This window comes from Dicentrarchus labrax, unplaced genomic scaffold (genome assembly GCF_905237075.1).
Source record: "Dicentrarchus labrax unplaced genomic scaffold, dlabrax2021, whole genome shotgun sequence".
Lineage (NCBI taxonomy): Eukaryota > Metazoa > Chordata > Actinopteri > Moronidae > Dicentrarchus > Dicentrarchus labrax.
Genome location: NW_026136715.1, coordinates 11053491 through 11067658, shown reverse-complemented (window position 1 = coordinate 11067658; position 14168 = coordinate 11053491). Strand labels below are relative to the sequence as shown.

General features: G+C 42.4%; 1 protein-coding gene across 1 annotated transcript; it reads left to right on the top strand.

Moving 5' to 3' along the window:
• Positions 1-5590: 5590 nt before the first annotated feature.
• wdr46 (WD repeat domain 46) lies at positions 5591-14031 on the top strand. Its single transcript, XM_051424564.1, has 14 exons — positions 5591-5906; positions 6156-6308; positions 6859-6939; positions 7042-7154; positions 7259-7346; positions 8150-8211; positions 8536-8640; positions 9542-9692; positions 10477-10712; positions 11782-11935; positions 12512-12659; positions 12909-13099; positions 13233-13346; positions 13492-14031. The coding sequence occupies exons 1-14, from the start codon at positions 5850-5852 to the stop codon at positions 13609-13611; spliced, it is 1773 nt and encodes a 590-aa protein (XP_051280524.1). The 5' UTR covers positions 5591-5849; the 3' UTR covers positions 13612-14031.
• The last annotated feature ends 137 nt before the right edge of the window (positions 14032-14168 follow it).

The following is a 14168-nucleotide window of genomic DNA, read 5'->3' as shown; positions in this document are numbered from 1 at the left end:
CAAGATGTCTGACCTGCCTGCCGCACGACTTCGGCTTTTCAAGCCAGCGTTCTATTCAACTGGGACAGACTGCTTTGGACCATTTCAGGTCAAGATAGGACGACGTACTGAAAAGAGGTGGGGCATAATTTTCAAGTGCCTGACTACTAGAGCTGTACATCTAGACATCCTGACTCACATTGACACAGATTCTTATCTCATAGCCCTACGAAGATTCATCTCCCGCCGGGGTACACCTGCTGAGATTATTTCGGACCAGGGAACCAACTTTCGTGGGGCAGAGAAAGAACTGCAGAAAGCTGCTACTGAAATGTCTCCCAACTTACAGCAGATCCTTGCCAAGCAACGGATAACATTTCGTTTTAACCCCCCCGGTTCTCCCCACTTTGGTGGAGTATGGGAACGAGAAATCCAAGATGGCCCTCTACACCACAGTTGGTGCTCAGTCTGTAACTGAGGAGGTTCTCAGGACAGTTCTCATTGAAGTGGAGGGAATCCTGAATTCAAAGCCCTTAGGCTATGTGTCTTCCAGTGTCGCTGATCTTGACCCTGTGACACCCAACCACCTGCTGATGGGGCGGCCAGATGGATCGCTGCCTCAGGTTGTTTACCCTGAAACTGGGCTTTTGAGCAGACGACGCTGGTGCCACTCCCAGGTCCTAGCAGACCATTTCTGGTCGAGATTCTTCCGTGAATATCTCCCCAGTCTCCAAGTCAGACAGAAGTGGCATGCTACTCCTGAGGACCTTGTTACGGCCCTGGCCGTATTATTAGCATTCTGTTATGGTATTGGTTCCGTCTGTGGTGTGTGTTGGTGTTTTTTGTCCCTGTTCCTCTGCAGGAGTGTGCAGCCTGTCGATTGTAGATCTTTGACGGCAACCCGTAGGTCAGCGCTGACTGGTCCATGCCGTGGGCTCGGCTGGTGGAGTGTCTCCTGCTGGTTGGTTCTCCCAGGGAGCCGCAACATCCGCCGGGGATTCAAAACGCTGCACCGCACAGAAGTTCTTCGACAGAACCTTCAGCAGCAGCATCCTTCTGTCCTCGGTTGTAGAGTGTGTGTTTTTGCGATAGCGTGAATTGTTAGGATCTTAGTAGATAGTGTTTTTGTATGATTGTGTTCAGTGAGTATCGTAAGGGTGAGCTGCCATGTACTAATTTTCTCCTGTTTTTCATTAGGATAGGGAGTTAGGTTTAGTAACTGTATTTTATTTATATTGCATAGGGATTAGTAAGGATTTTTGTTTAAGGAAGTTAGTCCTGTTTTGTTTGTTGTTTTGGCCTTGGTTCACCCTGAAGTTTGTTGTTTAGTCTTTGTTGCACTTTGTTTCACCTGTTTGTAAATAAATCACATCACTTGATTGTTAACACTGTGTTAGTTGTTCGTTTGGGAATCGGGGTAGGATTATTGGTTCATTTTCATCACACATTTATGTGGCGCTCCTTCCCCCTAGACAGGGGCGTAACAAAATTTGTGACTTTACTCGCAGTGCACCAGCGTGCTTATGAGTTGGTTCCTGAGGCATATCGCCAAAAATTTGACATGTGTGAAAAATCGCCAAACCAAACATATGTGGAGTTTGCCAGGGAGAAAACTGTTCTCCTTGATAAATGGTGCACTGCGAGTAAAGTCACAAATTTTGTTCAACTCCGCGAACTATTTTTGCTAGAAGAGTTTAAAACATGTCTCCCAGAGAAAATCGTCATTTACTTAAATGAACAAAAATCAGATTCTGTGTCCAAAGCTGCTGTGCTCGCCGATGAGTTTGTTTTAACGCACCGTGTTGTTTTTCCGGCAGGGCGCCGCAAGCACACTGCGATCACAAACCCTGGAAATAAAGATAAAATCTTACCAAAAAATCCACATAGACCTAATCCTACGTCTTCTGAACGTGAATGTTTTTACTGCCACGAGGCAGGACACCTGATAGCCAGCTGCCCTGCGCTCCAGCGTAAAGAAAATAATCAAAGTGAAACAAGACCAAAAAGTGTTGGACTTTTTCAGTCTGTTCCCACTCCGTCTCCTGTCAGTAATGAACCAGAAAAAGAGGAGGTAGATGAGCGTTACAGACCATTCATTTTACAAGGTTCAGTCTCTTTGACAGGAAAGGAGGAAGATCAGGTACCGATCACAATTTTGCGTGATACGGGAGCTAATCAGTCTCTCATCTTGCAAAAAGTGCTGCCTTTTTCCTCTGCTTCATTTTGTGGTTCTGATGCACTTGTGTTGGGAGTGAAAATGAGTACTGTAAGAGCACCGTTGCACACAGTTTTCTTGCGTTCACCGCTCATCTCAGGCCCTATGAGTTTTGGACTGCGCACTCGTTTGCCAGTGCGGGGGGTTGCCATGATTCTCGGAAATGATCTGGCAGGGAAAAAAGTGTTTCCGACCCCCGAAGTGATTGAAAATCCCGTTGCCGACTCGTGTGTTTCTGTTCCTGCTGCTGTCGACTCGTCCTCTGTGTTTCCGGCCTGCGCTGTTAGGCGCGCACAAAAGCGTAAACTTGGTGATGTGGTGGATTTGTCTGATTCATTCATGTGCTCTGAAGATGGTACTGAACAATCAGACCCCCGTGCCGAAAAATGTGAAAAGAGTGTGCTTGATAACTTGTTACCTGTTGAAGCTAACTTGTGTTTCGAGGTTGACAGGGGAGAGTTCATCCGTGCACAACAGACTGACCCAACTCTGGCTACGTGTCTATCTGCTGCCGACTCACGTGCCGAGACGCTCAGTGTGTACAGCATTAATGACGGTGTATTAATGCGTAATTCGCACCCTCCCTCAACTGATGATCTAGGTTGGAATTCATTTCAACAAGTGGTAGTCCCACAGAAATTTCGCCCTCAGGTATTGAATCTAGCCCATGATAACATTGCTGGCCATTTAGGAATAAAAAAAACTTACCATCGCATCCTGCGGTACTTCTTTTGGCCAGGTTTGAAAGCCGATGTGACAAAATACTGCCGTTCATGCCACACTTGTCAGGTTAGAGAAAGTGTGCAGGAATCTACAGGTTTCAGTCCTGCAGAGCTGGTGTTTGGTCACACCGTGCGTGGTCCTCTGCGGTTGCTGAGAGAGAGATACCTGTCTGCCACTACTAGTCCCGGTCAAAATGTGTTAGATTATGTGAGCTCTTTCAGAGAACGTCTGCACTCAGCCCGTGAGACCGAGCGCAGCGCTCTTGCTGCCTCCCAGAAAAAAATGAAAAAGAAATTCGACAAGAAATCCGTTTCCAAGTTGGTGAAAAAGTTTTAACACTGCTCACAATCTCTGTTTCTGCCCTCCAGGCAAAGTTCTGTGGTCCGTATGTTATAGAAAATATATTAGGGGAAACTGACTACGTAGTTCGGAGGAGAAAGTCCTGTGTGTGCCACATTAAATGTTGAAGCCATATTTCGGTCATGATGTCCCTTTAACTCCCCGTGCATTTGAAATCTTCGTTTTCGTTACGTCCGACAGTTTTCCTTCAGTAGCCTATACCGTTATGCATTTCGGTCTCCGAAACGCGTGTTGGCGGATGCACTGTCCCGTGTCTCTTCCTAACCTTAAGGGTCAAACATTTTAGGGGAAATGTTTGATTTTTAGGAAGGGGGGTGTTACGGCCCTGGCCGTATTATTAGCATTCTGTTATGGTATTGGTTCCGTCTGTGGTGTGTGTTGGTGTTTTTTGTCCCTGTTCCTCTGCAGGAGTGTGCAGCCTGTCGATTGTAGATCTTTGACGGCAACCCGTAGGTCAGCGCTGACTGGTCCATGCCGTGGGCTCGGCTGGTGGAGTGTCTCCTGCTGGTTGGTTCTCCCAGGGAGCCGCAACATCCGCCGGGGATTCAAAACGCTGCACCGCACAGAAGTTCTTCGACAGAACCTTCAGCAGCAGCATCCTTCTGTCCTCGGTTGTAGAGTGTGTGTTTTTGCGATAGCGTGAATTGTTAGGATCTTAGTAGATAGTGTTTTTGTATGATTGTGTTCAGTGAGTATCGTAAGGGTGAGCTGCCATTTTCTTTGTACTAATTTTCTCCTGTTTTTCATTAGGATAGGGAGTTAGGTTTAGTAACTGTATTTTATTTATATTGCATAGGGATTAGTAAGGATTTTTGTTTAAGGAAGTTAGTCCTGTTTTGTTTGTTGTTTTGGCCTTGGTTCACCCTGAAGTTTGTTGTTTAGTCTTTGTTGCACTTTGTTTCACCTGTTTGTAAATAAATCACATCACTTGATTGTTAACACTGTGTTAGTTGTTCGTTTGGGAATCGGGGTAGGATTATTGGTTCATTTTCATCACACATTTATGTGGTGCTCCTTCCCCCTAGACAGGGGCGTAACACTGATGACAGGTGCAGTGGTCATGCTGATAGACCCACAACTTCCACGAGCAAGTTGGCCTATTGGACGTGTAACAAAGGTACACCCAAGTGCAGATGGATGCATAAGATCTGCTGATGTGCAGAACAAGGCCAAGGTCTACACTAGACCGGTGGAACGGATGATAGTCCTCCCCGCCTTACCTGAAGGAACAGAGGACATTGTTCCAGTTACAGATGTACCAAATTAGGAGCCTTTCCATGAAGCAAATGTACTTTGTACATTTGGGGGCGGCTGTTAGAAAGGTTGGACTTCTACTGCAGAGTGACTGTAGAACTGTGTGTTTAATTCAGGGACTATGCGCCACCTACTGGCTGGCTGTATTAATGCTCACGGTTAGAAGGTGTGTGCTCGTTAATGCACAGCTGACAGAGCTGCTGAGTTGTCCCAATTAAGGTTGTGAGTTCTTGAATACTTGTAAGTACATCTTTGTTGTTCTTTAGGTTTTGTGTGGAGACAGCTATTTCTCCCTAATTCAAGTGTTTAGATTACCATTTTGCCTGTATGCTAGCTACTATGCTATTAATGTTACCTCTAGCCTGGTCGTTTATCTGTATTGTTATTACATCATATATTCCATTGTAATATGGATTTATGCTGTTGTATATCATTTAAGATTATGAGTCTGAAATTATATTGTTAACTTTGTGTTACTGATTAGTGATGTTAATTATCCAATAACGGGCTGCATCACAGGCTGCAGGTTATTATTGACATTTAAGTTGATATAAGTAATTTCTCGCCGGTTAAGCCTTACAGGATAATCGTAGTATTTAATGTGTGAAATGGTGTATAATTTATAGTTACACGGTTTGTCTGATAACACTGTACTTGTTATCTCTCTGTTTCTGTAGCACCACAACTAATAGAATAGGATAGCCATCTCCATCTATCACTATACCTACATCAAAGCCTACAATAAAGGACGTATATTGGATTCTGGATTGTTTAATTGTGTTCTGACCGACACACAGTGGCGAGAGTAACAGATCCACCAGCCTCAGTTTGTATATTTGCAGCTTCTCAGCTACAGCTCAGATTCATTCTGCACTCATGGGCGATCGCCCCCAGTGGACCTCTGGTGGAACTGCAACCAGTATTCGGTACAATGGGACTTAATAGAGAGTGGCCAGGCTCTCTGTAGACGGGCTCTGACTTGACCTTGGAGACTACTCATTGGCAGCCGTCGGCGTTATAGCTGCAATGAAGTAAACTGCAATGCATTGTGGGTGATGTCCACCTCGGAGTGACCATCGTTGTTCACTCGCTCCCTCAGCCCTCCGAGGGTCCATCTCACAAGGTTCACTTCAGTTTTCCAGACAATTGGAACGACACTGATGATGGCGACGGGAATTCCCCCGAGGGCAAGTGAACGAGGGCAAGTGAACGACTAATAAAACGCAGCCATGGATAGCGCCAGAGCCCGTCATCGCCATATAAATATAAAACCAGAAGTGACGTCTTTCACCGGAAATGAAAGGAGTACACAACGAAGATGGCGGTCCCTGGCGAGGCCTCGGTGGACGAATCACACGTGGGGGAAAATAAGACGGTAATTATGAATAAATCATCAGCCGTATGAAACTTTCCATTATTATCAGCTCAGAGGGGCTAGCACAGAGATTTCTCTCACTGACAGACACAATGTAGCTTTATCTGCTAGCATCAGCCAGTTAACGCATGTAGCGCGGTTGTACGGGGTCCCGAAGGAGGCCAGCTGAGCCCATTTGTGGGCACAAATAAATTCTCTCTCCTTAAAATCACTGCTGCTAACTTTCCTCCGTTTGCTCCTCTCTCACAGCCTCCAGGGCGTTACTGGAAGGAGAAACAGGAGGAGGGGAAAGATGGACAACAGACTGAACAAACTCTGCAACAGAAGAAGAAGAAGAAACAGAAAGCAAAGAAAAGAAAGCAAAAAGAGGATCAAAGGGATGGAAAGAAATTCATATCAGGGGTAAGACTGATGTGTGAAGTTGTCACAGAGAGGTGGGATCTACAAAATATCACAATATTTTTGATTTAATATCTATAATGTGACATGTTTTGGGTCATGGGTATATAGGGCGACACAATTAATCGAAATATTACCAAAAGTTTGAGAAAGGTAAATGTGTGACAAATCAGCATTATAATGAAGTATACACATTTCCCCAAAACTTCATACTTACATTTCTAGTGTCTTTAAAATGCAGAAACACTGTTTGCTGACATTTCTGTTTACAATATAGTATAGAATTAATCTAGCCCTGTACTGAATGTTGAGTGCAGTGCATCCCTTAACTGTGATGCAGCATCTATGGCCAGAAGAACATAATATTTAAGCCATACCACAATATTGCAATACCCAATATACCAAAACCAATATATTGGTAATAATAATCAACATCTATTTTCATGCTTCAGTATTGAGATTATATCAATATATCTCCCAGCTTCATTAACCTACCTCAATTTAGTGTTTAAATCCAGTGTATTACTTCTGATCAATGTTCATATTCCCTCAGAAATCAGACCCTTTCCCTGGGCCTGCTCCTATTCCAGAAGACAGGGTGCAAAAGTTCAAGAGGAAAGATAAAATTAAAAAGGTAAGCCCCCCAATGGCTCTCATTTACATTTACTTTTAGTTAATAAGTTTCATTAGTCGTTGCCACTATTACCTCTCATTCCTTTTATTCTTCTCATCCTAGCCTCCCCACCAGCATTACAAGCTGAGAGACGTGATAGCTCGCTCAGAAGAAGCTTCTGAAATGGCTCAGAAACAAGCTGCCCGGTTTGACCTTCTCCTCCCAGAGGATGCAGGGTAATTTCTTTGTCTCATAGTGTACAATATGACAGAGATTAAATGATGAAAACTGTTGAAAACTCTTTGAAAACTGATTGTGACATATTTCTCTGTTATCTCAGGTTTCTGGAAGGAGATGAAGATGAAGACACATGTACAATCTCTCAGGAAGATATTGCAGGTGCTGTAGATATAACATCTGGGGCGAAGGTGAGACACTGAGTCAACCCTAATGTAGATAATAGAAGCCTCAGTTGTAAAACATGTCTGTTTTGACCTTTTAAAAGATCATATGTTAATTTCACAGTTTAATTACCAACTAATAAAACCCATGATAGGATATCTGTTTAATTTCACTTTTGTGAATGTATGCAAATTCTAGTGTAGACACGCTTTATGTAAATTGTCTGCTGGTGCACTCCAGGTTTGCCACCTACACCAGACAAGGACACAGAGTACATTGGCTCTGTGTTCTTGTGCTCCATGGGGCATTGCCAACTTATTTACAAGAAAGGGTCTCAGGGCTATTAGAACAGTGTTTGTTTAGAAGGGCGTGTAGAAGAAACTACGGTGGCTGTGAAACCTGTAAAGACGTCATGACAGCTCTCCAAAAGCGAAATCAAAACATCTCAATTGTCCTCTGGTTGTTGACAGCAGCATAGGTTGAAAGCCCATTGTCTACATGTTAGCAAATGGAACATGGGTTCGAGTACATGTACTCTCTGTGTACAGTTAAAAAACTAAATTGCAGAGATTCAACTGATAAAATGTAAGTCGACTCAGGGTCTTCTAACTAAAGATTTGAATCATCGACTTTTCGTATGCAGCCGTAGAAAACACACCTAGGAATATTATATTCCACTTCTGCTAGTTGATGCTCATAAATGTTACACACCGTTAAGTTGAATTGCAAAGGCCATTTTATATACATATATAGGTTCCCAGGTTTTATGTTGTTGCCAGATAGTTTTCCTTTTTATCAATTTGTTTTTTTCTCTCTTTCTCTTCTTCAGTATTTTAATCTGAAACTCCCTCAGTTTGGACCATATCGACTGGATTACAGCAAGACCGGACGGTATGAAGTGTTTGTCTTGGGGTTGCTTTCATGCTGGGTCATTCAGGTGTTATTGTCATTATACAGTAAAGGGTTGCACAGTGACAGTTAGTTGTACCCCCCTCTGTGCTACATACACAGGAAATGTACAAACAAATATTCAAATATGGTATTTAAATTAGAAAAGAATAAAACTTCCCGTAGCGCTGAAGGAAGCTGTGGCCAGTTTTCGGTAACAAGCAAGCCCATTCACATTATACACAGGCCTCTATTGTTCTATAAAAATATTAATTCAAATGTTTGAGTTGTGTGTATGTTGTTAACCGTGTGTTCTCTTCATTTCAGTCACCTTTTGCTTGGTGGGAGGAGAGGCCATGTTTCTTGTATTGACTGGCAGTCCAAACAGTTAATGTGTGAGATAAACGTGATGGAGTCTGTGAATGATGTAAAGTAAGTCATCCAACCCTACATTGCGCAGCACAAAACATGGTATATTACCATCATGCTTCACTTACCAGCAACTGAACATCCTTTCTCTAAAGGGGGCGGCTGTGGCTCAGAGGCAGAGCGGGTCGTTCCTAAATCGGACGGTTGTGGGTTCGATCCCCAGCCCCTGGTGCCACATGTCGAAGTATCCTTGAGCAAGATACTGAACCCCAAATCCAACCTGCGCAGATTTCCGATATCCATGTCTGCTCTTTAACGTTGTCTGCTGAAATGACTCCACAGGTGATTCCTGCCAGCCAGTCTGCTAGCTGGCTGCAAACTGTGGAATGGATTTCCTGAACGGAGGCGTGGCTCAATGAGACACAGAGTTATGAGACACGCGTCCGCTCAGGAAATACATTCTGCAGTTTGCAGCCAGCTAGCAGGATAGCCAACATGTCCGCTGTGCGGAAATACTTTACACTGGAAACACCGCAGAGCAAGACAGCAAAATGCAATGTTTGCGAAGCCATAATTCAGAGACGCGGAAGCTCCCTCGCATCGTACAACACTAAGAACGCAATCCAACACTTTAAAAAAGCACCGCACGAAACAGCACAAGGATCTTTTTAGTTGAGCTGTCAGGAATCACTTCTAGAGTCATTCCAAAAACTTCTGACCTTATACTTACCTCAAGTTGCCTTTTGGGACATACATGCATACATACGTACATATCATACTTGCCTGTTGAGAGGAGTTTATTTCAGCCTCATATAAAATCAACAATAACGATAATAATAATATTAAAGCAAACAGAGCTCTGGTATCGGAATAGTATCGGTATCGGCCGATATCCAAATTCAAGGATCGGATCGGAAGTGAAAAAATGTGGATCGGTGCATCACTAATTTCTGCCTTTGTTTAGGTGGCTCCACAGTGAGACAATGTATGCGGTGGCCCAGAAGAAGTGGCTGTATATCTACGACTCCAATGGAATAGAGCTTCACTGCATCCGCAAATTCAATGACGTCCTTCGCATGCAGTTCCTCCCATACCACTTTTTGCTAGCCACAGCGGTGTGTTCATTAAAACCGTTCTTATAGATTTTTGCGCATGATGTATTGCATGTTTATTCTATATATAACAGCACAATAACTAAAAGTTGTCTTCTGTTTGATGCTGAATTTCCCGCAGACGTTCGGTTGAGAGAAATTTTCTTTTGGTTAAACCTTCTGCAGAGGGCAGCATTGAAACAGCATTGTTGCAGTGAACAAACGAGAACTTATCGCACACCTCAAAAGAATATAGACAATATCCAGTTTATATACATGAACATGTATGAGCTTACAAAACTAATCTATAGCAGGGGTTTTCAAAGTCTGACATGACATTGTGGGCCTCCCTCAGACAAGATTGAAAATGTTTTGTTTTAGCCTATAGTTCTTGCAAATTGGCCCCATTAAAATTATGCCCAATTAGTTATTAGCAGTTTCGATGTACAGACAACTATCACTGGATTAAGAAAACTTCACAATTCTCTGGTTCAAGGGTTTTTCTAAAATTTCTAAGCGCATTTATGGACATATCTTTGCAATGCACACTAGGTGTTGGATCTTCTTAAAATATGTGTATCAAGTCAGTGTGTTTAGACTTAATTCAGTTACAACAGTTAAAATGAGTACAGATATTGATGCAGACTGTTAACATTAAATGCTTTTATGAGCTGTGTGTAATGATAAGCACTACAAACTATGATTCACTTCCAGTTGTTTGTAGCACCAGCATGTACTCACAGTTGGAAAACCCATAATCCAGCATAAAGTTCTGTAAAAACTTGTTGTTCTCTCCTCTTGTCTTCAGAGTGCTACAAGTTTCCTGCAGTACCTGGATGTGTCTGTGGGAAAGGAGGTGGCAGCCATCTGCACCAAGACTGGCCGTCTTGACGTGATGTGCCAGAACCCTCATAATGCTATAATCCACCTAGGACACCACAACGGCACGGTTACCCTCTGGTCCCCCAACCAGAAAGAAGCCCTTGTCAAGATGCTCTGTCACCAGGGCGGCGTGCGCTCTGTCACTGTAGACAAGACGGGCACGTGAGTCACCTTAAAACTTTGATAGATATTGGATTTATTTTACAGGCAGAAGGCTGTGGATAATTGTCTGTGTATATAACATAGAGGCTGCTTCACAGTAGTTCCAGTAAAATTTTTGTATTTTACTTAATTCTTTGAGAGTAATAAATCATTGTAATCATTGACTGTATCATTTCTTGATACCACAGTAAAAAATAGGGATGTCTGATCAAGTTTTTTTTCCTCCATTTAATATTGAGTATCTGTTGAAACTGAGCTCCAATCCGATACTTACTGTATTATTTTCCTAGATAATACAGGTGAACCGCTCTTTATTGCATTATGAAAGAAATTGCCTGCGTCTTAGCTGTTCCTGAATGTTTTTTTTATACTTTACGAAATAACAAAGTAGGCTATAAATAGCCTAACAAATGCTCTCTGTAATTTGTTTTTGGTGTTGTCACTGTCTCAAGGGAATATCTCTCTGCCATAAAAAGTGTCTTCCAGTCTATGTTGCTAAGGTGCAGCCTTTGCCTGAGTTACCTAAATGGACTGTATTCTGCTGAGTGTTTATTTTCATTGTCTGTTCATGTTTTGAGCAGATTACATTAATAAATTACTTATTTGTTTTTTGTTCCCTGGGCTTTTGTTGCACTTGCATTGGTGTGATGAGTGTGCAGCTTTGAACAGCTGCACATTCATCACGCCACTGTGCTGAGGTCCGGGGGCTGAGCTCCTGCACACAGTTTTTACAGTTTACAATTAATGCACTGCATTAAAGTTTTGCGAGCAAAATGCTTGTACCATTGCACTTGTCGCCATCTTAAACATGGACCACAAGAATTGCATCCCCGGTACCTACGGTCAATTTTTGCATCAACTTGGTATCGGTTCTCATGACAACATTATTGATAAATACAGTATTTTGCATGTTCCCATTAACGCATCTTTCCATTGTGAGTTTTTAACAATTTTGAGGAAATCCAGTCAGGTTGATTAACTGCTACGATCTCAGTTGTGAGCACTGAACTGCAGTTCCTTCAGTGTCCTCCAGAGAGCACTCTGTTGTAATGGTCTCCTCTTTTGGCAGATACATGGTGACATCTGGCATGGATAAAAAGCTGAAGGTATTTGACATTCGAACCTTCAAGCCCCTCAAGTCCTACTTCCTCCCTGCTGGAGCTTCCTCTTTGTCACTGAGCCAGAGGGGGCTGCTGTCTGCAGCCACGGGGGATATTGTTCAGGTCATTATCTCCACACTGTACAATTATTAATCTGTTTATCTAGCGAACAGAAGGTGATGCGTTTGCACAAGTGGTTTTGTCCTGACAGTTTTTACTATGATAGTGTAAATAGTGATATGAAATAGTGTTAACACTATCATATTGAAAATGAAATGTCACGGTGTTGGTGACATTTCTGAATAGTGAAATTCTTGTCTCAAAAGTTCCTAATAATGATCAAGGAAGTTTTCCATAAAGAACTTTGGTATTAATAAGAGGGGAAATAGAGACACAGCTCTGAGACAGATATAGTTCTGTTATAGTGTTATATTTAAAAGCTGTCGTTGAGGAATTTCACAACACAGGAACAACACAATAGATCTTTTTGACTTTTTATAGCAGCAGAACAGGTTAAATAGAAGTTCATATCTGTGCAGACTTCTTCTCACCAAAGATTAAATCTCTTGTTTTCACATTACCGATAACACAGCTGTTTTTTCTTTCTTTTTTTTTTTTTTAAACTAGCAATACAAATCATATTGGTTAACTTTTACCTTCTTACCACTTCATTTACATCTGGAAACTGTTTCTCTGCAGGTATACAGGGACGTGTGGAGCACTCCGGTGACTAAACCCTACATGGCTCACAGAGTTCGAGGAACAGCTTGGGGGCTACACTTCTGTCCCTTTGAGGATGTCCTTGGGGTGGGGCATGGAGAGGGTTTCACCAGCATGCTCGTACCAGGTCCTACTCAATTTCACATTATACATAGATAATCCAAAGTAGGCTGAACCAACAAGGTGGCACAAAGCATCATGAGAGGTTCAGCTTGTTGAAGTCTTGTGTGTTTTCTGATGTGTAAAACAAACCTGCCATCACTAGAACTATATTCAGATGCATCATTTAGAAAATGATCTATGCATTACATTTTTCTGTGAATTGAAACTGATTGTTTCCATCTTTACTTCTGTCCTCCTCCATTTGCATTTACAGGTGCAGGAGAGCCTAATTTCGATGGTCTAGATGCAAATCCATACCGTAGTGCAAAACAGAGGCAGGAATGGGAAGTCAAAGCTCTGCTGGAGAAGATCCAGCCAGAGCTCATCAGCCTTGACCCCAGCGAACTGGGACGGGTTGACCACGCCACCTTTGAGCAAAGGCACCAAGACAGGGTCCAAGCTCTGGTCAGTCAAACATCCAATTTTATTTTAAGATATACTGTAGATCTGTCCCTTTTTTAAAAAAATACTGACTCTTGATCATAGTTGGCTGATTGTTGTTTACAGCCTCCTAAAAGCATTTTTTTTGTTTGTCCAGGGCTTTGACCCACTTGCCAAAGAGAAATTTGTTCCCAAGTATAAGAAAAAAGGGCGTAGTTCTGCTGGCAATGTTGAAAAGCGCAAGAAACAAGTGGCTCATGAGGACCAGAGGGTAAGTAATCCTAAATATATGACAAAGATTGTTGCAGTGACATTAATAATAATAATAACAATTAATTAATAATTCTGGTATATCTGCGGTGTTTGGCTCATTTGTCTTGACTTCTCTACCCACCTTTCCCGACCATAACCCCCAGGATGTTATCAGGAAGACTGTGGAAGACAAAATGAAAATGGAAAAAGAGAAAAAGCAGAGGGAGAAGAAGGCGGCAGTGTTATCTAACCAGAGATCTGCTCTGGACAGATTCAAAAAATAGAAAAGCAGGACCCTTTATGCAGCCCAAAACCCAGTGACATTCTGTGGGAGTGACCTTTGAACCTCATATAAAGGGTACTTTTTTTTGGACACATGACTGTACTGTGGGAACAAAACACAAACTTCTGAATGGTGTCGGTTCATTCAAGTCGAGACTCAATCTGACGGGTTCATTTGTAATCAATGTTGAGTGCAGTCATGTGGCAGTTGAGTTTGTAGCCTGTGGCCAGAAGCACTTCCTGTCAACATGGGGCAGATAACACCGTGGCTGCAATGGGTGTCGCCCAGAATTTGTGTTAAGTTGTATTTTCTTCTCTACTGGTAAATATATTTTTCACTCATTGTGGTTTGGTTCCTGAACTGAATCAGCATGTCAGATGTTTTATATAAATATGTTGTTAAATAAACAACATAATACCAAGTCTCTGATTGTGTTTTATTTGGGATAACAACTGAATGTGAAATATGCTCACACTTGATCATTGCATTGTTAACTCACTAACAGAATGACTCAGAGTTTACTGATTTTGACACAGACTGCAGCCCTCCCAAATTGAT